Here is a 26,255-nt window from a genome sequence, read left to right on the forward strand (position 1 = left end):
ATCTTCCAGCTTCAGTAAGGAAAATCCATTCCAGGATCCAGGACCTGTCCCAGGCATTAAATCTTCCATAGAGAATCATCCTAATTGTCTTAAGAGTTAACTGATCTCATATTCCTAAGCAATTCTATGCAATCAGAAGCTCATTTCTTTTTTTGTTAAAGCTGTGTTTGAGAAATTCAATTTCAAGGTGTCAACACTGATAGCCATTTATTCTGCACCTACACTGAAGTCTCTGGAAAGGGGAGGTTGGAAAACTAGATGAAATGAACAGAAGTCTGACTCTCAAAAGCACTTTTTCTGATTTTCAGAGGAGGAAAGAAAGAGTTATATTACTGCAAGTGTTCTGCCTGTTCTCCTTTACTGATCTTGCCAACCTCTCAAAAGTATTTTGCAAGTTTTTTTTAACAGCACAATAAAACTCAAATTACAACCCCCGTGTTTTATCCTCACTAGATTTATATTACAAACAAAATAAATGAAAATTGGTATCAATGCAAAATATCAACAACTACTCTTAAATACATTTTATGATATCTCTCCACTGTTTTAAGTTATATCAAAACACTGAAATCAAATTGTAATTCTACAGTAAACAGTGGGTCACAAATCTCTCTGCAGAAGGCCTTCAGACTAAAAGGCAAACCACTCCTGACAATCTCTGTCACAGAATACAAACCACCCACCACTCAAAATACGAAGGACTAGAGAGCCCCATTCTAATAAATATTTAGGTCCCAAGAATTCAAAACTTAAGAGACAAAACAATAGGGAAAAACAGAAATACAGACAGAAAGAACTAAACAAACAAAACAACCTTACCTTTCACAAGCTCGGACAGTCCATGCAGCAATTATCCATAATGAGATACTAAAAACCAACAGTACAGTTCCTGGACATATTGTCATTAGAGTCTTCATAACAAAACGGGTATTGAAGTTTATCTTATTTAATGCTCCAATGCTTCTAGATGAGGCATCAGTGAAAAGTTTGCTATGCAAAAGCATAACTCTGGCAATAAGATATAGTCTTAAGAACATTGGTATAGATAAAATAATATCCACATCAGCTGTTGTTGTGGATGGAGCGTAAGAAAAGGCGAGCCGGGCTGTCCATGTGAACGTATAATTCCCAGGTATGGGATGTATAGCACACACCAGTATTTCCAAGCAGATAAAGAAAATACGCTCATAAGTCATGGCTATTCTCCAGTCATCTGCTCCATTGTCCACCATGAACAACTGAAATAATAAAATATAAGGTTGACTTTAGTACATCATTAACAAAAGTTGTTATAATTCCATTTTAAAACACCATAGTTTTCAGAGCTGCCAATGACCACTAAAAAAGAAAAAAGTACGCCATTTCAGAAAATGACATTACTACATCACTATGAAGAGAAAGATAACTCTGGTTAAGACAAAAAGAATTTTTTCAAGACCTATTTTTAAGACTGCATGTGATGCTAAATTTTCATATATTATTTACTAAGAATTCTTCATATTTTGTTTAATTGTAATTTTTGATAAAATAAAATTCTGGACTAAGCCTTGTTCATTCAGAATCAATTGTTTACTCTAAGTTCATAAAACTGAGACTTATTTAAGTGTTTTCAGAATGGATATCTAAAATACAAATTAAAAATACTTTCAAAGATACAATGTTAAGCCTGCACAACAGCATATCCACATTTCAGCCAAGGTGATATTACAGCTTTTATAGAACCATCCAAGCTGTCTTCAAGGTACCAATAGTGAATCATGTAAACTGTAAAACTATGTCAGAAAGTGCACAAATACTCAAAATGATATCTCATGGTGAAAATATGAAAAGCAATGTCCAGCAAATATCAGAGTAGCCCAGGCAGCTGGGTGATGTCCACCATTAGCTGAAAATTAAATGCACATGTTGGTTGTTGCACAGTCAAGGCCTTCACCTTGCCATCCATGAATAAAGGTTCTAAACATTTCACACTGTTTAATAAATTATGTTCCTGATGATTTACTAAATAAATAGTTAATCAAACAACACCTGTCACTAATAGAGTGTTGAGATATGCAAGAACTTGCAAATAGGTAACTTTTTAGGAAGGAATATAACCCATATGTAAAAAGAAGATACAATCTCAATGACAGAAAAAGACTTTCTCATCAACTACAGTTAGAATCTAAACAAGGCTGTTCAGCAAATAGTTAATAGGAAATAAAAATACTTTTGCAGGATTTTTAAAATTAGATTATTTAAAAATGATGGGTGAGAAGGTAAAGAACACAATGTACTCCCTAATGGAAGAAAAGTACTTTCAGCATGCTAAACACTATATACGCAGCGGAAAAGACACTCATCTGCACTGCTCTCTGCCCCTTTCCATCTTTCAGGAATTTAAAAATACAAGTCTGATTTCTCTGTATGTCTTTTTTAGCGATCAAAAACACACTCTACATCCTCCTCACTATACATTTAGTTTGTTTTTCATAAAATTGCTCTACTGAAATTGTTTAGAGTAGTGATAACCTTAAATTAACTTTATCATAGTGGAACTGATACCAAAAGAAATAAAGAAGTTAACCATAGTAAGGAGTACAACAAACCAAAATAAATGTATGTCTTTGTGGACTTGTTTTTTATGTTCTTTCCCTCCATCTTACTACAGTCAGTGTCAGTGACAAGATTTTGGTACTGGGGGTGGTTGCAGGTTGGGTGTCAGCAAAAAGAGGTCAGGGGCTGCTCTGCAACGTACCCATTGCAGGACATAGCTGAGTTCACCATTGAAGCTTGTGGTGCTTCTGTGAAAGCATATTTAAGAAAGGGCAAAATGCTGCCCAGGCAGTGAGGAGTGAGAGCAAAAAGTGTGAGAAACAATGCTGGAAATGCCAAGGTCAGAGAAGAAAGGGAGGAGGCGCTCCAGGCAGCCTGCAGGCTTTGGAGGTGACCATGATGAAGGAGGTATTTCCCTGAAGCCCATGGAGAGGACCACTCCTGAGCAAGGTGGATATTTCCCAAAGGAACTATCACCTCACCTGCAGAGAGCCCACACTGCAGAAGATTCTCCTTACAAGAACTGATGCCCATGGAGGATTCATGCTGGGGCAGATTTACCCTGAAGGGCTGCAGACCATGGAGAGGACCCACACTGGACCACACAAAAAGCATGAGGAGAAAGGAGTGGCAAGGAGAAACTGTCATGGACAGATTCCCATTCCCCATAACCCCTGTACTCATGCAGGGGAAGATAAAGGAGTTGGGAATGAAGATGTTCATCTTGGAGAGAGTGGGGCAGGGCAGCGTGGTTTAGTTTTTGCCATTATTTCTCACCATCTTACTCTACTTTTAAATGTCAATAAATTAATTTCCCCCAAGTTGCGACTGTTTTTCCAGTGCCAGTAATTGGTAAGGGATCTCCCCATTTTTATTTCAATTCACAAACTTTTTCATCTTATTTTCTCTCCTTGTCCTGTTGAGAAGGGAGAGCAAAAGAGTGGCTGGGTGGGGGTCTAGCCAAGGTCAAGCCACCACACTTAAGATACAATTCCTACTTTCACTGCAATATTATTGAAGACAAAGACACTCTGTGTTGAATTAAGCTAAAGAAACACATTCAATGTATACAACATAAGCACATATACTTTCTTTCACCTCTGGTCTCTCCGCAAACTTCGCATACTAGATAGATGAATTGACACTGGAAGGCCGATTTATGTATGTATGTTTGTCTGTCTTACCAAAACACTGCTGATTTACACTTAGCAAATGCACTATTTGGTATTAAGGGCCAAACTTTCAAAGTACTATAAGGCTCCAGTGCATTTGATTCTTGTAATTAGCCCATAAATTCTGTCAGTCAGATCACAGAAGTGCTACATCAGTTACAAAGAGATCAAAGTATTTAGAACACCCAGAATACAGATTGACTGAAACCAGCTTGACTGAAAAAGAGAGAGAATATCAAATGTCTCAAATGCTGTGTGGGTTTCCAGAGAAAAGAATAAATTAACAACAGATTTAAATATTTCAATTCTAAGATACATATCAAATACATGTCAAACTGGCAGAGTTAAAAAGTTTTAAAATCTGGTGAAAAAGGTGATGGTCTTTTCTCCTCCCTTTTTACTTACCATCTTCACAGATTTAAAAAAAGAATTCTATATGCAGAAAGTCAATTCAAGAAAAATGATACCTTCAGTACTGGTTCAGTTTAAAAGATGAGAATAGAAGAATGTTGAGTTAAACACAGGCATTAAAATTTGATCTTACAATTTTCACAGAAGAAAATGTTATTTTATGACTCAGTTTTTTAAAAACTTTGAGATGTCATTATGGAATATATACTTGATAACATATTCACCTGTCAGTAGAAGGAAACCCAACATGCTACACAGAAAGAAGTTTCTCTGCAGTGCTCAGTGGAAGAGGTTATGCTTACAGACACAGAAGATCTTTATCAACCTCCCTTGACCTTAGCTGAGCCAATTTCTTCTAAGGAAAATAGTATTTTAAAGTGATAATATCTTCAGCTGTCATATAATGAGATTTAGGAGGTGAAAACATGAAAGGCAGAAAATACAAGAAATTACAAAGGACCACAGATCCAGTACAAAAATTTCTACTCCATGAAAATATTAATATTTCAAAATCACATTTATGAGGTAGATTTCCTTACAATTCTTTGCATCTAAGTTCAAACTATGATGGATATCAAACACTCTAGAACATGTATGGGCCTCTAACACACACTCTGAATAACAATTAAGTTCAGACATAAGAAAATGACACAGAAATTAGTACAGGATTTCACGTCCATTTTATATACTTTCAATTATGCAATCTTCTAAACGCAAGTTTCCCTTTTAATTTGGAAGATACAGAGGTATTAGTGTGTGGCTGTGTCCTTGGCTAGGTACTTCTAGTTTGGAAAGTGAGGAACATAAATGAATGGAAATGAGAAAGGACAGCTGAACAGCACAATTTAAAGGTTATTTACACACAGTCTTAGATGCTTTCAGTTAATCCTGTTATAATAACCATGCATTAATTTCAAGATACTACTCCCCATTTGAATTGAGTACGATGTTAGCAATAAAAAGAGAACATAATAAAAGAGTGAGACAACTTTTCCTATACATTTGAGTCCTGCACAGAGAAGGACAAACTCCAGTCAAGGTTAAAGATGTTATGCCAATTTATAGCTTTCAAATTTCGTGTAATTTTTCAGTGTTAAAATCTAATTCAAGTACTTCATCAGTGTACTGCAAGGTTCTTCAAATACAGAACTCTCATATCCCTTTACTTAGTCTGCACTCTGTATGAAAAATTCTAGTTATTTTCACTTGGAATTATGTAATGTATGCATGTAATGTATGCATGTAATCTATGTATGCATATATGCATGTAATGTATGCATATTTTATGTAATCTTTAACTTCAAATAAACTTGATATTTGTAATCCCACACATTAAAAGCATAAAATAAATATAATATCATAGATATTTATATGGTATGTGTACCTTTCATGTAATACCATAGAAAAAAAAGAGAAACATATTCAAAGTATACAGATTGAACTCAATGATAAATTAGATCAGACTCCATGAAGGACAGAAACAAAAGGAGAGAAGTTAATTTTCTAAATCATTAGTAAATAAAAACTTTCATAGCATGCTACCACAGGTTGTTAATGAATGCAAAGAACAAGGAAGCTTATCTTCCTGTTTTAAAAAAGCCTTTATAGGTAAAACAATAAGTTTGAAAACTGTAGCGCTACCCTGGTCTAATACTGTGGGGATACATTAGTACAGAAGTAAAAAGGAAGCAACAAAGTGATAAAGCAGCATCAGCTGTAGTCCTGGAAGCATTCCTTGGAGAAATGGAACCAACGTTACTTACAAGCAAATTGTTGCAATTGTTTAATTTAAGAATCAAAATTTAAAATTGTCAAATACTGGAGTCACTTAAACCTTATAAAAGAACTGATGGGACTACAATTTAGAGTAGCAAAATATACCCTCTGGGGCTGCTGACCTACCCAAACTTTTGAGAAGTCATTTTTCTATAGTTTGGAGTGCCCAAAATACCATTTACACAACTAAAAGAAAGCCATTATGGTACTCAAGGAGGAAGAAGATATTGCTTTTGTCTCCCTACTCCAAATAGCCAAGTCATTGTCCCAAAACTCCCCATTAAGTAAAAATTATTTAAGACCCTATGATGATGGGAGATTGGTATCTCAGGCCTTTAGCACAGTTGCCTCTAACTAGAGGATGAAAATTACTTTCTTACATCATCAGAAGGCACATAATCCAATAGTCTGCAAAATTACCTAAAGGCCTGTGCTTGACCTTGGAGAGCCTGCAGGAATTCCTGGCAGCTCCTGTACTCCTCATCCTGAATACAATGCCACAGATCACAGATGTTAGTGGGTTTAATACATATGTAAAGTCATGAGGCATCAAATGTCCTCTACATACAAAACCCAGAAGGCAAACAATATCTTTTTTGACAAAACTACATGAGGGATTAGCTACCTTGTATTTGCCAGAATGTTTCTCACACCTAGAGTTGAAGTCAAACTTTCTAGTAGGTCACTAGAAATTGATCAACAAGAACTTGTGGATATACCTATCTATTGAATGAAATATGCTTAATTCATTCAAATGAGGAAGCTAGACTGCTCTACTACTTCTACAGGTACACTAGCATAAAAACACATATACCCCTGCTGACTATAAACATGCCAATTTAAACAGCAGATTGAAAAAGTCTTGTAGTTTCAATACAAAAATTATTATTTGCATAGTATATTTATTTAAATTTGCATCTCTTTGCAAAATCAGTTTTTCAGAATTATTAATATTTTGCTATAAACACTGTGTACATCAATGCATGTAAAGGAAACTTCATGTTAATGTGTTATGGTGGCTAAAAAGGCTCAAAACACTTGTCTCAAATACTGCATTTAAACAATGCCATCTCAGGAAGGGATATGTAAAAGAGGCTCAGAGCATTTATAGTCTTTGTGAACTGTATTTTCAGAAGTGCATTACCAAAACCTTCACATTAAAATACATCTGAACTACACATCTTGGTTACTCTGACAAGTCACACATAACCTTAACCATTTCGAAAAACAGATATGTGTTAAACAATGCTCTTAACAGATTTGTCTGTCTCTGTCCCTCAGAAAATTATAAAAAAATGGAGACCTTTTAGAAAGAAAAGAATTTATGATCAAATAAACTAACAAAGGGTTAAAATCTGCATGAGCCCACACAGTTAAATTCTGCCTACCCATATTTCCCTTCTAGTTTAAACCACATACTGACAGTACTTTTTTCTATAGCTTTTTCTCTCTAAAGGTATTCAGAAGCATCCCTCAATATTCTTAAACGGCACTGGCCAGATTTTCAGCTCTACTCTTCATCTCAAACAACTACACGCTTTGATCTTACACCCCTGACAAATGTCAAAAGACCATTACAGCACTCAGCAATTGCTGGGACGTATGTAATTTCATTTCATACAGGTCTGTCCATGTATATATATGTGCTCCAGGGACATAAAGAAGGTGAGATGCTCCTGAAAATGCCATTAACTTTCTATGCCAGTAATAGTACTAAGAACTGAAATCCAAGGACTAGAAAGGGGGAAAAAGAAAAAGACATTCCAACATATCAGGATTTGTTTTCAAATGCTATGGAGAAGAAGAACCTCCTGAGATAATTATGGATTGAACTAGGTGAGATAATTATGGATTGAACTAGGAAATCATCACAAGTTTATATTAAAAAAAAAATCAAAGTAATTAGATAATGAGCTCACTATTACTAACAGAGTTGATTGTAAACAAAATTAATATAAAACCATTTTTTTTCACTTTCATTATTAAAAAAGTATTTCACAGGATGATCTCCTAGTACAATTCAGTTTGGACTCCTGCTTGAATAACCACAGCTGAGCTTCCTCAGATCAGTAATCAACAGAGAGATATTTAGTTACAGGAATTTTTATTAACCTTTAAACAGATCGGAGCTCCATAAATAAAAGTCCACCACTCGTGGTTACTATATTCATTTGAGATATTCAGCAGAATAACCAGTAAGCAACTCAGTTAAACTGACTGGATCATGAGTTTCTACTCAGTCAATTTCTATGAAAGATATTTCTTAATTTTTAAAATACTCTTAATTTAACAGCTATTTCATTACACCAGATCCTACCCACTCCAGTTGCTTAAAATACAATGAGAATAAGCTCCTTAAGTTACCACACATAGAAGGCTTCCATCCAGCATCAGCAGTTCCCAAACGTTTTGTGCCTGGGGTTGACAGTCAAAAATGTTCTCCAGTCAGATACAGAAGCAACACGACTTAATAAAGCTCTGAATGTAACTTAAGTGCAAGAAGAATAACAGAGAAGGAACAAAAAACAGGTGGGAGTGGCGATACACCTGAAGGCTGTGCTGCCATTCTGCAGGACCTTGATAGGCTGGAGAGCTGGGTGGAGAGAAACCTAATGAAGTTCAATAAAGGCAAGTGTAGGGTCCTGTACCCACGGAGAAATAACCCCAAGTACCAGTACAGGTTTGGGGCTGACCAACTGGAGGATATGGGAATCTTGGTGGATGACAAGGTGACCAAGAGGCGGCAGTGTGGCCTTGCAGCCAGAAGGGCCAATGGGATCTTGGGGTGCTTCGGGAACAGTGTGGCCAGCAGGTTGAGGGAGGTGACCCTCCTTTTCTGCTCAGCCCTAGTGAGGCCACATCTGAACACTGTGTTCCATTCTGGTCTTCACAGTTCAAGAAATACAAGGAGCTATTGAAGAGGGTCCAGCAGAGACCACAGAGATGATGAGGGGTCTGGTGCATCTCCCTTATGAGGAGAGACTGTGGGAGCTGGGCCTGTTTAGTCTGGAGAAGAGAGGGGATCTCACCAATACATGCCTCAGAGGTGGATGTCGAGAGGATGGTGCCAGAGTCTTTTCAGTAGTGCCTAGTGACGGGATAAGGAGTAATAGCCATAAACTAAAGCACAGCAAGCTCCACCTCAACATGAGGAAGAATTACTTTACATTGGGGGTGGTAGAGCACCGGAACAAGCTGCCTAGGAGTCTCCCTCTCTGGAGACATTCCATGTTCCTGTGTCACATGCTCTAGGTGACCCTGCCTTGGCAGGGGAATCTCCAGAGGTATCTTCCAAACCTAATATTCTGTGATTCTCTGATTCTGTGATTTAAGATAATCCTCCTGCATAAACATACAAACTGGGAAAATGGGACCAGTTCACTAAAATAGCATTCATCTTTTTCATACTATTTATTATTCTGTCATTTAAAAAGCGGAGTAGAAATAACAAAGAAAATAAAAAGAATATATATGTTACTACGTAACAGATATAGTTACTAAAGAATACACTGAGTGATCCAGAGCAACTCACTAGACCACTTCTTACAATTGACCATGGGATGGAAAAGATACCTAGTTTTCAATATCAGCTTTTCCTATTTCCCCCCGCCCCCCTTTCTCTCCCCACACACCCCTGCAAGAACCTAAGGACTGAGTAAGGTTATTGGGATGTAGCCAGCCCTCAGGAAACATTTCAGCATGTAACCTAACCACACCACAACTTGTCAGAGAGTTCAGCTTCCACCAGCTGCCAACCCACACTACCCTCTGCTTCTGCTGGCCTGCTCTGGCTCACTTTCCCTGCTAAAAGAGTGCACCAGAACATTAACTATTTATTACACCTAAAAGGGAAGGTTGCAAAGAAATAGTAAATGCATTCCTTAGGTCCACTTTCACAGATATAAACAAATGACCACACTGAAAAAACAACCATGCTAATACAATAATCTCTAACAACAGCAAAAAACTCTTCAAAAATTTCTTCTAGTCTTTTAGGTCTGCTTCAACTACTACACTGAACGTGGTAGCATGAGGATGAAAACACTGATTTCAAAATAAGGGATGATTTTAGTTTTGCACTGAAGCAGCAGTTCCAAAACTTCATATATAAAGAATATAGCACATCTGCCTATAAAATAACTGCTATTTTGCAGAACTAATGTTTAGAATGTATTTACTAAGAAACACAGTGGTCTGTGTTATGTTTTTCTCCATTACAAGTACCTCAGAAATAAAGTAATTCTGATACTATATTCTTGCAGAAACAAAATTCACTGGGGAGAACCATCTACATTCCAATATATTTATACTATTAGTTTTAAATAATTATTTTACAATTTTTCCTTTAGGATTTGTTTTTCTTCATTTAGTACTAAAAATAATTTGTTCTACAGATCACTGCACAAAGAAACACCATCTCCCAAAACAGCTGCCGTCTGCCACTGCGAGAAACCTCTCACTCTCTTCAGGGATGCTCAGTTTCATTACTCCTAAGAACACTGGAACCAGTTAAAAAGAAGGATGTATTTTCTGAAGAATTGGCAAAATTTTTGCAAGGGAAACAGAAGTTAAAGGAAGAAACATTGGATGAGAGGCTAGATAAGATGAGTTAGCTCATTCATTCTGCCAAAGGAGTACAACAGTACTAAGCCTAAGCTTCAAACTAAGGAACCTGTTTTTAAGGAATGACTGGTACCAAAACATCACATACACAAGAATCTCAGTTTCTCCTTTAGTGTATACTTGTGACATAAATACTTCAAGTATACTTCAGGAATACTTCAGTAAGTTTGATTTTTTTTTTTAAATTGATTACATTTTTATTTGAATGACAATCGGTGAGTACACACCAGCATCACAGGAATTATAAAATCCCTGTAAAATGTTCTTACTGTGTCAGAAACAGTTTAACCAGGAACTTCATTTAAGTGTATGTTCATAACAATACATAAATACAAAAATCTAAATATTTGTTGTCCTAGAGCATGACCACTTAAATAAGGGAAAGTATATTGTGCAGAAGGAAAAGTGGAATGGAGTTAGAAGTACTCGTGTATTTAAAAATCCTGATAAACATAGTCATGCACTAATGCCAAGTGTTCTGAGGCATTCAATCTTATTCAACGTAAATGATTCTACGATTCCTGCAAGAAATGCCGCCGTAATTCATCCTTGCAAGTAAAATTGTGAGGGGGCAGCAACAAAGCAGCCATGGATGTAATACCTTTTATTAATGAAGGCCTAAAGTGGGCTTCTGGCTAAACCATACAGCAGATAAAAACTGCTTCAAAGATTAAGTTAAAGTATCTTTATAAAGGGCAGCTTTCAACATCAGGTTAATAAACATAGGCATGAGTATATTTACAGGTGTTTACCTGTATTTCTTTATGGGTTAAATATGGTTTTACTTGATCACTACTAATTATGACTACAGCTGCTTCCTCAGGAAAATAAAAAATCTTAGCCTATGTCTTAGCATACAAAGTTCTTTTTGCTGCACATTAATTATTTGAATATTACAGTTTCATCAAATCTGTTGAGTTTACAGCAGCTATCAGGTAAAAGATGCTCCATCCTCAAAGCTATTGGGTTTTTTAAGATGTCTGAAAACTAGATACATGAAACAAGTTTGCACTGATTGCTGCCAACCCCCTTATCATCCACAATTTAAACATAAAATTGCTATTCAAAATGTTTTAGAAAGTTTTATTTTTACAACCCTCATGCTTAGTAGGACAGACCACAGCAGCAAAAATTCTGATGTCCAGCAGTTAACACAGGATGCTATCGGCCACAACATACATAGACAAGTCACTGGTGAAACACAAGAATTATTAATTTTGGATGAGATGACATCTCTGATCACAGGCTTGATATAAAAGAATCTTTTTTATTTTCCTTCCAAGTGCCAAATGATAAGGGAAAAGAATGGTCTGCTAGCTGACAATTTAGCAACTGCTAAATTGCTCCATTGCATCCCATTCTGTTGTGGGAGGTAGACAAATGCCTACTCATATATGGCTGCACATAAAGATTGAGAACCAAACATTTTCCTATCTGACAACCAAATCTGAAAGTCAGACTAGCCATGGGTAGTCTTCTATCAATATCTTTTTTACATATTTTGCCATTAAACTGTCTTGAAACTATATTGAAACTGAACTGGCAATACATCAGATCCAGCACTTGTCCTATCTTACTGCATAAAGATCTAGTTATTCTAAACTATCATAATGTGAAAATCACAACAGAATGCAAATTATTGGCTTTTACCATGAAGTCTAAACCTGAATGAGGACAAAATAAGCAGGTGACCTTAGTGTGAAGCCACTTACCTTTGATATCATTCAGATAAGGAATATGCTCTGCAGCAGCTGCCACAGGGCACCTTTACAGCTACACTCTAATTTGGACGAGAATTGCTGTTGTATCAGCCCATTCATTATGCAGAACCCAAGCACAGCTCATAGGTAGTATACTACAAAGGAATCTACAATAAAAGGAACTCACTACAATCTGGGTGTAGTAGCTGCATGGCCAAGACTGAATTTTATGGCTACTGGAGAGAGTAGTTCAATGGGCAAAGGGAAAGTGGGTTAACAGCATCCTTAGCTTATTCATAAATAAATGTCTGTTTAAGAGCTTTCAAGTCTTCCTGACAAAATATTTTATTAATAAGGGTGTTGAGGATCAAATTCTTAACATATAATAAGGATGCTCTAAATTGAAATGGTCTAAAAATCCCACTAGATACTCACAAATACAGATCCTTTTCTGAAGCCAAAATACAGCTCAATTGTGTATGACTGGCATAAAAATGGTAATTACTATTGTATCAGAAAAGTAAGAACAATTTTGATGAATCCTTTATTAAACTTAGATGTTATCAGTGAATGCTTGGGAATCATTATTTCTAGTAATTTTTATTATTTGTTTAGGAAGGAGATAATTTATTTTATGCTGTCTAGCCACACTTGGACATTCAGTATTTCTCCAGGTTCCCAGACTGAAATCAGAGTTCTATGTATGTGGATTTTCTTGATGCAATGGTGCAGACTGAATCAAAGTTACTATGCTATTTTCATTTTTAAAGACATGCCTCATTCTCTGGCTGCAACAGATCATATTCTTAAAAGCATAACAACCTTCACAAAACAAGATATATTAGTCATTACCTAGAATGGATCTCAGTTTTGTTAAATGACTGAATATGAAAAAGTGCTTCATAATGTATTATTCTAGTGAAAGTCACTACCATGAGAGGTCATGGGTAGAAGTAGGTGTGAATGTCTCTATACACCTTTCCCTACAGAAGCTGCAGAGCTATGAAAGCTGGAATAAGCAACTTTAATAGGGATAAAAGGCTTCATAAAGATTTCCAATAGTATCTCATTAGAACACTTTCTGGAGCACTGCATTCATTTTACATGGCAATTTTTGGAACATCCGCTAAAGCAGGCATATAATTCTTGAAAGTTATAGGCATAGCTGGATGGCAATTACAGTGTCTTATTTACATGACAAATGACTGATCTGAACATAAGACTAGAAGATAGGCAAGCCTAAGCTCCAAATCTAGCTACAAAGCCATCCCCAAATTACTTCCACAGCATTTGAACTCTTGGTCTCAGTGTTCCCTTTTGTAAAAATATCATTTAAGTGACAGAAAAAATGTGAGGACTTGTCCAGGTAATTCCCTTTGACAATGAAAACTAGAACATAAATATTTGTTGTAGAATCATTTCCTTTTTTCAGGCTATCTTACATCTACCCATCAAACCACAGAACTGATATATAACTGCTTATGGAAGATACACAGCTACATTCTGAAATACTACCAGGAACAATATTTATTGCAGAATACAGATAAGAAAGCTCAGGAAGCTCTTTATCCACAGCTGGCAATATCTGTGGATATGAGTTCATATATATTTACTTTTCAATTATTTTTTATTTCAAATATGCTCTTTTACAAGCAGTGGTTTTGCAAGACAAATTATACTTAAGAGTCACATATGTACAGTCTTTTAACTCTCTACTTCTGACCTTGATGGCTCCTGCAGCCTTCAGTAACTTCGTGACTGTGTTCAATTAGAATTCAATAAACAGTGTATCCAATATATAGCTGTTGGTCAGGTACATAACACAGAACCCAGTTCTACCCTATTCATCTGGAAAGCTGCACAATATTAGCATGCACAGAAGTTTAGAAGCTGCCATTTGGATACAAAATGTTTTTGTTTTAATATGTTTCTTTACAGAAAACAAAACAAAACAAAAAACCAAATGCCAGAGCACATTACCCTTAAAAAGACTAAGAACAGTGACTTTAAAATATAAAGTTATTTGAGGCTTACCCTTTGACTTTACTTTACATAGAATTAACAGAGATGTTTCCATTTGTCATGAAAAGGTTTAGTATTTCCTCTAAAAGAATCTACTTCCAAAAGATCTGTCAGCCTCCACCAAAATTAAAGATAAAGAAATACCTTAGAAGATGCACACATTGCTTTTCTGAACTCACTTCTCTTCACTCGTTCATGAAGTATCTAATATTCACACCCTTTAGCATTTAAAATGCCAACACAAAACTATGTTTATTAAGGACTGTTTTCACACAGATGAAAAAGCACATTTGCACAAACTGTTCAAGAGGAAAAGGTAAGTTACAAATATGTGACACCCTGCAACTATGAAAATATGTATGATATTAACTGAACAATTCAGTTTGCAAAAGCCTGGGTTCCTTTTAAAGTATAAAATGTTCCTGTTTCACCACTCCATTTACAAAAGAATTATTTCTAAGCTGTAAAGCATGTTCTCATGACAGTCTCTCCTGACCTTTCAACAGATATAAGAAGAAATTTCTTAATGTGGCTTTCATTAAAATAATGGGACAAAGTAATTTTACACAACCTAATCAAAAATACACTGAGACATAGGTATTTCTCATATCATATTTTTTGAATGGAACTTTTTCCATTCATGTTTTTCAATGTAACATACTTTATGTTATTAAATAAACAAACAAAAAAACCCATGCATGAAAAAAGGTATATTAAATCCTATTTGTGTGTGTTCTCATCATGTGTAACTTTTCTCTTTTCCATACAACAGAGCTGTGGAAACTTTTTATAGTGACCAATACATCCAGCTTACCTGAAAGCTAATTACAAGATCAATTACAGACTCTTCTTTTACGGACAATTCATATTTTAAAAGGAGCTTCATAGGCTCAGAGCAGTATTTCATCCTCTAGTAAGGGAGTGTAACAACAACACTTTCATCATCAAGGGGGAAAACGATTGATTGAAGTTGCATAGAAGCTTCCACAGAGCTTTTTAATTGCCCCAAGTCTTAAACAGCAGCCATTCCTGTTCTGATCTTTGCTCAAAACATATGAGAAGTATGTCTCAAATCAAACTCAAAGCCCAAGATACTTCATTTAGTAGATCATATACAATCCAGAACCAGAATCAAAAAGCATTAATTTACACTTGTCAGTTTTGGCACACTTTCACTTAAAACTCAGGCAAAACAAAACTGCAGTCAAGTACCTGATAGAATTTTCTTATCTGAAGGCCTCACAGTTGAAAGATCTGGCATGGACAACACTTTCACAGTAAGATGGGCATGCAGAATGCCTCCAAGATTGTATACAGCAGTATCTTTTGCTTTCACCTGAGCTATACAATTTATACAAACCCAGAATCTTACCTCTGGTTAGAAATGTTCTCTCTCCTCTAATACGGGCAATAACACACCTTCTCACACTTCATAGTGCACTACTATGTCTTGATAAACTCCCAACAGTCTCATTAAAAAATGCTCAGAACCATGCCAGATATGAATTGATAATGCTAGGTACGGCCAGGCCAATCACTTAGTGTGACTGGCCTCCTATGTTCTAATGAAGCCTGTTGGAAATGGAGGTATAATACACATGTAACTTTAATGCCCCTTCTGAGGTTGGTCATTATTAAAGGATTTTCCAGCCTGTCTTCCATGCCATATGCATTAAAGTGCTACATCTCAGAAACACTGGGCAGCTGTAAGTTCACCTACATCAACAGGATCTACACATCAAAAATGTACTGAACAGAATTAAAACTAAGCATTTCCACAAAAACTCTGAAGTGTTAATTTGACAGATATGGTGTTAATTTGACAAACATGGTGTCCTTGGATTCCTATATGATTTTCTGCTGTTCACGGCGTATATGAAATGTAAACCTGATCGGTAAAAGAGAATTTTTGAGTCTGTACATAAAGTTACTGTGTCCTGGATCAACTGCTACGCAATGAGTTTTGCTGTTGCCTGATCCAAGACCAATTAAAATAAATAGAAAAAAAAATAATCACTAATTCTCAAAAGACTTCAGATCAGGATAAACACCACTTAAGGTTTATTTCTTGGTTTTCACCAGTTTTTCACCAGACTTGCTCTCTGTGCTCTAACTCATTCATTTCTGCAGCAGAAGATCTACAGCCTGTGTGAGCAATCTCTGGTGCTTCACTATACCTAAGCAAATGTAAGTTGGACTTAGCACAAAGTCAACAGATTGCCAGCAAGACAGCTAATAAGATGTAGAATATCCATAACTTCTTATGAAAAGAAACTGTAAGGGAGCTTAACTTTGGTTCATGAGTGCAAAATTTTTACTGCAAAACTTTCCAATGATGCTACTAAGATAATGAAGCTCCTGTAAACAGTGTTTAATACCATCATGCATTATGGGGTTATGTGCACAATAAACAGGTCAAGATATGTATTTATTACCATTCTTAGCTGTTACCTGATACTGCCTGTTCCATTTTTACAAGTTTTCAGGCACAGGGAGAAGAAGACTCTGATTCTTCAGAAAGACATTTGGGCTCTCAGCTGAGATAATTTTTTATAAAGGTAATGAAGACTGGGAGTGTCCAAACCTATCAGTAGCATGTTTTCCCATCACTTCAGAATCATCTAGGGATTGAAGGTGCTCTCTCCCTGGAGCCCTGGGAGGTTCTGCTGTGAAAGCAATAGCTTAACCTTAACCTTGGAGTTTGCAAGACTTTCCACAGGAATTCTACCTAAGTATGAACTAGCAATACATTTTAGAAGTGGTTAAAAATTTCAACTGACATTAAAAAAAAATTCTATTGATTTCTATTCACTTCTAACAAATAGCAACAACTATCATGGTTCTGCATGAGTGACAAAATCTGCATTAGGGAGAAGGAAAAGAGGCTCAGATGCTGTCCAAGAAAGTACAGGTTAGCATTACTCAGGTTACTATTATTCAGGACAGGCGGTATGTTTATTTACATAAGAGATACACTAAGCAATCCAGCACTAAAAGAGAAGCGTTCCAGATATATTCTTCCACTGACCACCATCTCTCAATAACTATTAGGTGGAATGCTCAGTAAAAGACATTAAAGACCTTCTACTGGCAATCTTGCAGAATTTTGATTTTAATCCTTTGCTCTGAATAATATAAGACAGCGCCAGTGGAACTTCAGGGGTGCATAGTTAAAAAGCTTTTCTACCTCCAGCAGTACTAGAGACAGGTAAAGAGGTCCATTTTTTAATAAAAGTAGAAAAACTGTAGCTTTACCATGTGAACTGCCACCCTAAACTTTCTTAAATTCAATTTTATGTATGGATCTAACAGTATATTGCACTAGAGAACTGTGGAATGGAACAGTAAGTTCTACAGATTTTACAATTTTAATTATGTTATATTCTGCCTCTGCTTTAATTACGCAAAATACTATTAAGTAACAAACTGTTTATGCATGAATTGGATCATGTTGTCTTTTTAGCTCTTCTGTCCTTCACCTCTTCAAACTCTCAACTGGAGTAACAGTCAGAGAAATACCTGTTCTAGGCTGGGATAATGATGATTTTTCATTAGGATAATTACATTTTTCCCATTGATCTTTCAAACACAAAGCACTTCCTCTGAAGAACTGAATCAACAACCATACAAGCTTGGAGTGAGAGCAATGCATATTTCATTACCTTTCAGGGGTGATGTTTTTAACAGTATTATAGGCATGACAACAACGTAACAAAAAGAGAACACACATTTTGGGGTTGTCACTATCTTGAATTTCAGCTCTGTTGCTGTTGCTCATTAGGATTTTTTTTCCAGAAGGGGGAAGGATGTGATGCAAACTTGCTTGTAATTTTATGCTCTCTTCTGGAAACAGTAAGGTAAGCTATGAATTAGCCCTTGAACCCAACTGGTTTCATCTGACTTCTATTGTATTCTTAACAGTAACTTACATTTATTAAATTGTTAGACCTATACAGAATAGTACACTGCCATCACTGAAAACCTATTTGATAAAAATATTTTAACATTTACAGTATTTTACAAGACTATGCAACATTCCTACAGTTGTCTAAATACTGCAGCTACCACCCTTCTGGAGACTATGGTCTGCCAGATGCAGAGCCCTGTACGTTCCAGAGAGCCCATAAGCAGAACTGTGCAGCGAACAGGTTTTGAAGGAGAGGCAGAAAGGGAGGGATGTGCCGCCCGGGCCGGGCGCTCCGCGCGGAGCTGTCCGCGGTGCTGAACAGGCGGCGCGGAAACCGCCGGGATACTGGGAGTGCTCCAGCTCCTGCACCGCACATCAACCGCGGGAAAAGGCGAAGAAGAAAACTCACTTGTCTCACGTCGCTATATCACTGTCGGCTTGGGAAGAATATTAGCAAGCCTTTATAAACTTCCCTTCCAGTGTCCTTAAAAAGCGCAGCAGGTCTGGGACAGGCAAACTCTGGAGTCTGGTTTAACTGACTCCGGCTCACTGTTTTCAAAGCAAAATGTTCAAGCCACGTTGTATCAATGGGAAGACTAAAGCCACCTGCTATGCCGCTATGGGCACTGGTCCATGGACATCTCTGCAGTATGGTTGTTCGATCTCCCTACCAATAAATCATGGTCACAGACTACTGAAAAGAACGAAAAAGCTGATTTCCACTCACCAGCATTTGAGGTCACCAGAGGTTTCTCTGTATTCATCCAGCAATCAGAAATAATTACTAAAGTGTCAGCTCTTTGTTTCCTAGCATTTTTTTTTTGCCTCATGCTTTGTAGAAAACTTTACTTATGCTTAGATTGGTTTGCTTCTACCAGAGTATGAAAGTCACCACACCCACAAGCAAAATACAGCAATCTTCTTCTCTTCCATGGAACAAATTCTCCTCTCTCAATGAATTCCTGCCTATTTACACCACAAAAAATGCTTAAATATGTTTCAGACAATAATCAGAAGACAATAATCAGAAAGGAATATTTGAACTGGAATGGGACTGACAAATAGTTGGTGCAAATAGTCCTCCTGGACACAACCAACCATCTGTGGGCTCTATTCTACAAACCTCATTCATTCTACTGCACATAGCAAGGTGTTTACTTGAACTAAAGGCATGTCTGCCTTCAGAAAACAGTCAGCTTTAAAGGTTATTTAACAAACATTACATTACCAGATTTACCCACTGTTTTCTTTTGCCTGGTGAAGATTAGATAAGTCACTAAGCCAAAGTATTTTTAAGGTACTTCTTTTTTTCAGGTCTCAAATGTAACATAAATTTTACAACTGTCGGATGGAGGTAGCTTTTGCTGTACATACTCTTCACCTTATTTTTTAAAAGTCAAGTGTATGCAGAAAAACAGACCAAGCGTAAATTCAAAACGGAGCAGACATCTAATAGCTAAGGGAAGTACTGTGTGCTTTCCTTCTAACAAGCTCCTCGAAACAGAGAACTTCCTTTCATTTTCAACACGAATGACAGAACCCCTTGAAGTTGCAGCTCACTTCAGGCCCTGTCATGACTACTGCAGTTTTTGGTGTCTCTCATTCTAAAACATGGGGTATTGCCCTTTTACAGGCAGGTATACTTGTGTTCTATACAGTCAGGCAGCACTGAAAACTACATTAATCATGATTAAGTCACATGATTGTGTAGCTCCTTTCATGTAGTTGCATACATGAGGAAGTTCTTTAAAACAGTCAGTTAAAAAAAAACAAAGCGGAATGACAACTTTAGTTCTTTATTATTATTTCTTTCTGATCCCTAAGAGATCTAATTCATAAGATAATGAAAATTTGTAACTCTATCTGAAAAAAAAACAGCAATGAATTGAATCTTGAAGTAACTACTTAGTATATGCTGATGCTTAAAGGGACCTACAACTATTTTGTTATCTTCCATAAAATTTTCAATTTAAGGTTTCTGGAAAATGCATAGACTAATTCAAACATTCACAGAGGAATTGTTTTCAGCTTTGCTCTTCATGCCTGAAGCACCACTTGTGGGATGATACACCAGAGAAGGCTCCCACACTTCAGCAGTGCTACTTATTTATTTTTATACAGATGAAGAGACCTCTTCATGAGTACTTCTGTAGTTTATAAATACGCTCTCTCTTCAAAACACTTGCTTACTGAGTACAATATCATTAAACAGTTTTCAATATCTTTGATATTAATGCAGAGAAACTGGGTTCTGAGCCAGTAAAAGAAGTTTTGCATGTGCAAGGTCTGCACAACAGGATCCGATCTGGCAACATAATACTTCTATAACATTACCCTAAGTAGGGGACTATGGTACCATTTCACATTGAAATTACAGCATTCATTTGCACAGAAGCAGGGTACTATACAATTCTTAATTTATCTTTTTTTTTTTTAACTGATTAGTATTAATCAGGGCAAAAGTCTTCTTTGCCCTTGAAATCTGACATTTCAGTTTTCAGCTCAAGGGATCTCTAATCCGAAAAAGCAAAAGCACTGTAAAAAGTACTGGAAAAAGCACTGAAAAAGCAAAAGAGAACAAGGTATTTTTCTCTTTAAAACTTTGAAATCTGTCTGTTGCATGTTTCAGTTGAGCTGAAATACCAAATTTTAATGTCTCGGTCAAAAAAAGAATAAAACTGAAATTAGAATTAAGTCACTTGGACAGAACCTGTGACAGTATTTGTAAGATTTATTTTACAGCTTTAATCATTATGTTCCTCTTACCTTTAGCCCTACCCTTCCTGACACTTTTCTTTGGTCACATTCCTAGAGACTCTGCATCATTAAATAAAACAAGTCAAACATCAGTCTTCCCCCTCCTCTTAAACACTCTCCTAGACCCTCATATCGGCGACAGTGCAGTGAAGATTACATACCTTGCACAGTGAAAACCATTCACCATGCTGTCGAGAGAAAACGCACAGCACGAAATTGAGTCATTGGGAAATAAAAGATTGTTGCTGTACATCTGCTACAGGAGACAGCAGGCACGTCACCTAGAAAGCATGTTATAACCTCAGGGCAAAGTGATCCTATAGTATAACTGCAGGCAACAGTCCCTAGCAGGGAGAACTTCGGAGCGAGCAGAGTTTCCCTGGCTTGTATCCCACTTTATCTTGCCCTGTCTCCAGGGCTGAGGTCCATTCACCAACTTCGGCAGGCATGCAAAGACTACTTATGCTTTCTGAACCAGTGGGATATGCCCAGTACTTACCACCACTGCACTCCTGGACAAACCGCCTCACACCCCCATCTAAACCCGGAACTTTTCCTGATCCACACAAGGAAACCTTACCTGGATTTCCCTTGCATGGTACACGATGATGAGCCCAAGCAGGATAATCGTAGACAGGCTAATAAGGCATTTCAGAGCGAGGGAATACAGCGACTCCTGCAAGAGAAAGACACCGCCGTCCCTCAGAGACCCACGCGCTGGGGCCGGTCCGCCCCACGGCCACCCCGGGGAGGGGACCGGCGGCACCCACCGTCCCACGGTGTCCGCACCGTCGGGCGGTGGGACCCGCTGCCGCCAGGGCTGGTACCTTGGTGTAGGCGCCCCAGGAGAGCTCAGTCTCGATGACCATGACGACGATGCCGAACATGCCGAAGATGAGCGCGTAGTCGCTGAGGCGCTTGCGCTTCTCGAAGAGCGCTCGGCGGTGCCCCAGCTTGTAGCCGATGTTCTGGTTCTTCTTCTTGCTGGACTTGCCTCCGCCGTTGTTGGTGCTGCCCGGGCCGGGGCCGGGGCCGGCGGAGCTGTAGAGCGCCAGGTTGTTGGAGTTGTTGTGCTCGGGCTTGGAGACCACGATCTCCGGGGCGGCGGGGCTGCCGGCGGTGGCGGCGGCAGCAGGGCTGGCGAGCGGCGGCTGCAGCGGGCTGCGACTCGGAGTCCAGGTCGTGCAGGTTCCTGCGGGACGAACTGAGGTTGCTGAGGGGCCGCATGACGCCGCCGTTGTACCTGCAGCTGCTCATGGCTATTTCGGTGAAGGGGTTGCTCTCCCGGCGCTGCTGCTGGTGATGGTGGTGGTGATGATGGTGGTGGTGGTGGTGGGTGCTGCCGCTGCTGACACTGCTGCTGGGGCTGACTGCCTGCTGCTGCTGCAGGCTATGGCACTGGTGGTACTGGGAATACTGGTGAGGCTGCCTGAGAGCGCCGGCATGGCTGGAGGGGGTGAGCTCGTTGACGTTCAGCTGGCTGCCCTGCCGGGAGGACGCGGCGGAGGAGAGCGGCGAGGAGTGCGTCCGGAAGGCGCCGGAGAGGGGCGAGGAGGCGCGGAGCAGCAGGGGCAGGTTATCCCCCGCGGCTGCCGCAGCCAGCCCCGTAGTAGTTCGCAGTGTTGCACTTGGAGGCATGGCCTCTGCTGCTGCTGTTTGCTGCTGCTGTGCTGGAGGAGGCCTCATGCGTGTCTTGGCCGTTCTGCTGCTGGCATTTGCGGCGGCGCCGGCACCGGCGGGCGTGCTGCCTTGGCTTGCTGCTTGGTCGGGCCGAAGGCCCGCCGAGGAAGTGGCGCGGCGCGTCCATTCGCGGGGCCGTTAAAGCCGCAGGAGGACCGGTCGTGGTGCACCCGTGACGCAATGCGTGATGGTCGGCAGGGAGCGTCCTGCTGCCGCCACGACGGGCCATCCCGGCTCCCGTAGAATCCAGCCGGCGTGTCCGATTGGTCGGGCGCACCAAAACAACGGGCATCGACGTTCACTGCAGGGGCGGGGACCGTGCCGCGGCGTGAGCGGCGGGCGGGGACCCCCCTGCCCGCGGGGATCCCGCTTCCGCGGAAAGGGCTGCCCGGCCCCCCGCCCGCGGATCCCGCCCCCCGCCCGCGCGGATCCGCTTCTCGTGGGTAAGGGCTGGCCCGCGCCCCCCGCCCGCGGCGGATCCGCTTCCGCAGGTAGGGGCTGCCGGTCCCCCGCCCGCTGGGATCCCTCTTCTCGTGGGTAAGGGCTCCGCGCCCCCCTTTCCACGGGGATCCCGCTTCCGCGAGGTAAGGCTGCCCGCGCCCCCCTCCTGGGATCCCCCTTCCCGCGGGAAAGGGCTGCCTCAGCCCGCGCCGGGGCAACACTAGGCTTCCCGGGTTGGGGAGCGCGCTCGCTGCTGGGATCGCCCCCGCCCGTCGGGAAAGGGGCTCCGCGGCGGCTCTCCCCGCTTCCGCTACATCGCGCCCGCCTCCCGGAACATGGGCGCCGCGTCGCGCTCCGGAGCTGTCCAAGCAGAAGCGCGCCGCCCTGCAAAAACACAGCGTCCAGGCTCAGGCTCCGCTCCCGCCCGACCGAGACGCGCCGCCGCCGGAGCTGGAAGGAGCCGCGGCCCCGGCGGGGAGCGGGAAACCCTTCCCGGCACATCCTGAGCCTGTCCCAAAGACACACGGCCTCGGCCGGCTGCTGCTTCTCCCCTCCGCGGGAGAAGGGAAAGCCGCCGCCGGACTGTCAGCGCCCGGGAGAGGCCGGGGGTGGTTTGGGGCTGTAGAGCCGCTCCGGCGGCTCGGTAGGAGCTCTCCCGTGAAACGGGACCGGGGCCACGGATTGTCTGCGTTGCCCTCCGGCTCCGGTTCCCGGGCATGCAGTGTCGGTGCAGTACATTTTGCCTCTTCCCCTTCCTTTTCCTCCTAGACTCTCACTGAATAATCCGTTTTTGCAACTCCCTTTGGCAGAGCAATGTCTGCGCCAGGTAAAGTCTCTTTCCTGCGTTTATTTAAGGGAAGATTTTTTTTAAGGGAAGAATGAGTAGAACGGTAAGCGTGTTACAGCTGTGCCTGTCACCTAGGCGAGATGATAACAGCGTGGTGTTTGGGGGGGGGAGTTGTGTGGGTTTTTTTGTTTTGGTTTGGGGTTTTGTTTGTTTTGGTTTTGTTGTTGTTGGTTTTGTTTGTTTCCCCCCACGCACAGTTGGGCAGCACTATCTTTACAGCTTGAAAATTAGCTGCAAAATTTGATAGCATGGAAGGTTTTTCTTACGTCTTTAACTTCTCAGTAATGTTCAAGATTAAATCTAACTAAGCTTTTCTAAGATCCTTCTAATTTCTGTATCTCCCATGATACTCAATTTCTTTTGAAACCCTTGAGTGACTTGTAGTTTAGAAGTATGAGTGAGGCACTGCCATTAACAAAGTTTTTAACTATGCTGTATTATGAAACTTAAATGACTTAATTCCTAATCAAAGTGTACCTTTTAAAGCAAGCGCACATAGCACGTACACAATCACACCACTCTCACTAGTGTAGTAAATATCATGGTTTTACAACATAGATAGATTATTTAGAGACTGACCAAAATTTAAACTTGACTATGTTTAGATAGTGTAGGTTATTTTGAAAAAGCACCCATAAAAAGGAGTATTTGTGATACACAACATCATAATGCCTTGTGATAATTCAAAATTTGTCTAATAACAGAGTTTTGAATAAAAATCTACACATTTATTGCATGAATGATAAAACACTTTAATTTTGAAATTGCACTAAAGTGTATTTGGGTGCTCTGATTGCACTCAGTTCCCCACAGCACTGATGACCAAGCAAAAAAGGTGCTTTTATTTTTAAGAATGACCATGCTGTTTAATACAGCTTCAGATACTGCACTGTTTGTTTGAAAAAACTCACTATTGTTATTCCATCTCATTGGTTATATTTTGCCTGTGTTTTCAAACACACATGAAGTGCATGGATCTTAGAAAATTAAAATCTCAGGGAACTCGGGCTTTTGTCACTCTGTACATAAAAACGATGCTGAAGCATGCTTTCAAAATATGAGTTCTGTGAATTAGTTAAAGATTAGGTAGACCTAAGTTTCATTTTTCCTTTTCTGTTCATACTGTGTCCTTAATGTTTGCTTAAAGATACTTTCCTTTAAGCTTTCTCTTTACCAGAAGGTAAAGTCCTCATGAACTAGTTTACTGTGGAAAACTTTTTAAGAAATTTGTAAATCTCCATGTTTTATTTAGAAGTCACCAAGGCTCTGTCCTGTAACTTCATCTATTCTGATCATACAATCTTATATTAGAATTCTGAAGAAGGAAAAAAATATCTTTTTAAAGTATTGGAACACTAAAATATAAGATAAATTAGTTCTATATGAGGAAATGATTGCATTTATTTTTCTCGTTCATATGTAAAAGTCATAAGTGCCAATTTTAATACCTCTACTGCTGCTGTCCTGTTTATTTGTAGAAATACAAGGGCAGTGCTGTTACTAGCTTTTAGATATTCGATCTACTTACTTGTTTGTTTCATTCTGTGAATAAACAAATGAATATTCCCATGTTTAACACAAGAGGTCATACTCATCACACAGCTTGTTATAAAACTGATCAGCTTGGATTTTACTTGAGTTCCATTGTGCAACCTGGGATATCTCATCACAATTTCAAGGTATAAATTAACAATTGTTGAGAATTTGCATTTTCAGAGCTAAAGAAGTAAACCTTCCTCTCTGTGATGCTGATTAATGGGACAGAATAGAAAAGTGCTATTTATTCTAACATCTTCCCTTGTAACATAATTTTGAAGTTTCCTTTAAAAAATGAGTGTATTTGTTTTCAGAAATAAAATCTATTCTTCACATGAGCTGAATTGTTACATTCTTTTGCACCACAAATTAATTAGTGTGGCAGCTCAGAACTGCTAAATCATGCTAAACTGGTAACAGTGAACCCCCCGTGGAAGAAACATTATCTGGTTGGGGTTGGGAGCTTTGCTTTTATGTCCTATCTTCTCACTGTATGCTGGATGGAACTGCTCTTACTGATTATTATAGGTCCTGCTTCTGCTTTGCCAGAAAGGTTGGTTTTACACATAAGCATTTCTGTGTCTACACGCATGTGCACACACACCTTAATATAAAGTAAGAGAGAGATAGTTACTGCAGATCTCACTTGATTCTTTATGCTCACTGGAGATATTTGAAAAACAGATTTTTTTTTTTTTGTCTAAACTCTAATTGCAAGAACAGTATTGCAATTGCAAGAAGAAGTAATTGCAAGAACGTTGAGCAGTACTGAGCAAAACTACCAATAGCAGGACAGGAAACACAACAGGCACAAGAAAAATTGTATTTTTGAGAGTAAAAAAATCACT

The 26,255-nt window shown here is 39.4% G+C and overlaps 1 protein-coding gene across 1 annotated transcript in view; it reads right to left on the reverse strand.

Annotated features, from left to right (window-relative positions):
• The window catches only part of KCNN2 (potassium calcium-activated channel subfamily N member 2), a 75,591-nt gene extending 52,716 nt beyond the window's left edge, over window positions 1–22,875 (reverse strand). Inside the window, 7 exon segments of the mRNA XM_018085848.2 lie at window positions 820–1,238; window positions 21,484–21,579; window positions 21,731–22,063; window positions 22,065–22,508; window positions 22,511–22,573; window positions 22,637–22,812; window positions 22,815–22,875. Coding sequence (XP_017941337.2) covers window positions 820–1,238; window positions 21,484–21,579; window positions 21,731–22,063; window positions 22,065–22,508; window positions 22,511–22,573; window positions 22,637–22,812; window positions 22,815–22,875 — 1,592 coding nt within the window.
• Between the last annotated feature and the right edge of the window lie 3,380 nt (window positions 22,876–26,255).

Source organism: Manacus vitellinus, unplaced genomic scaffold, assembly GCF_001715985.3.
Source record: "Manacus vitellinus isolate BGI_N305 unplaced genomic scaffold, ASM171598v3 scaffold_9_pilon, whole genome shotgun sequence".
Taxonomy (NCBI): domain Eukaryota; kingdom Metazoa; phylum Chordata; class Aves; order Passeriformes; family Pipridae; genus Manacus; species Manacus vitellinus.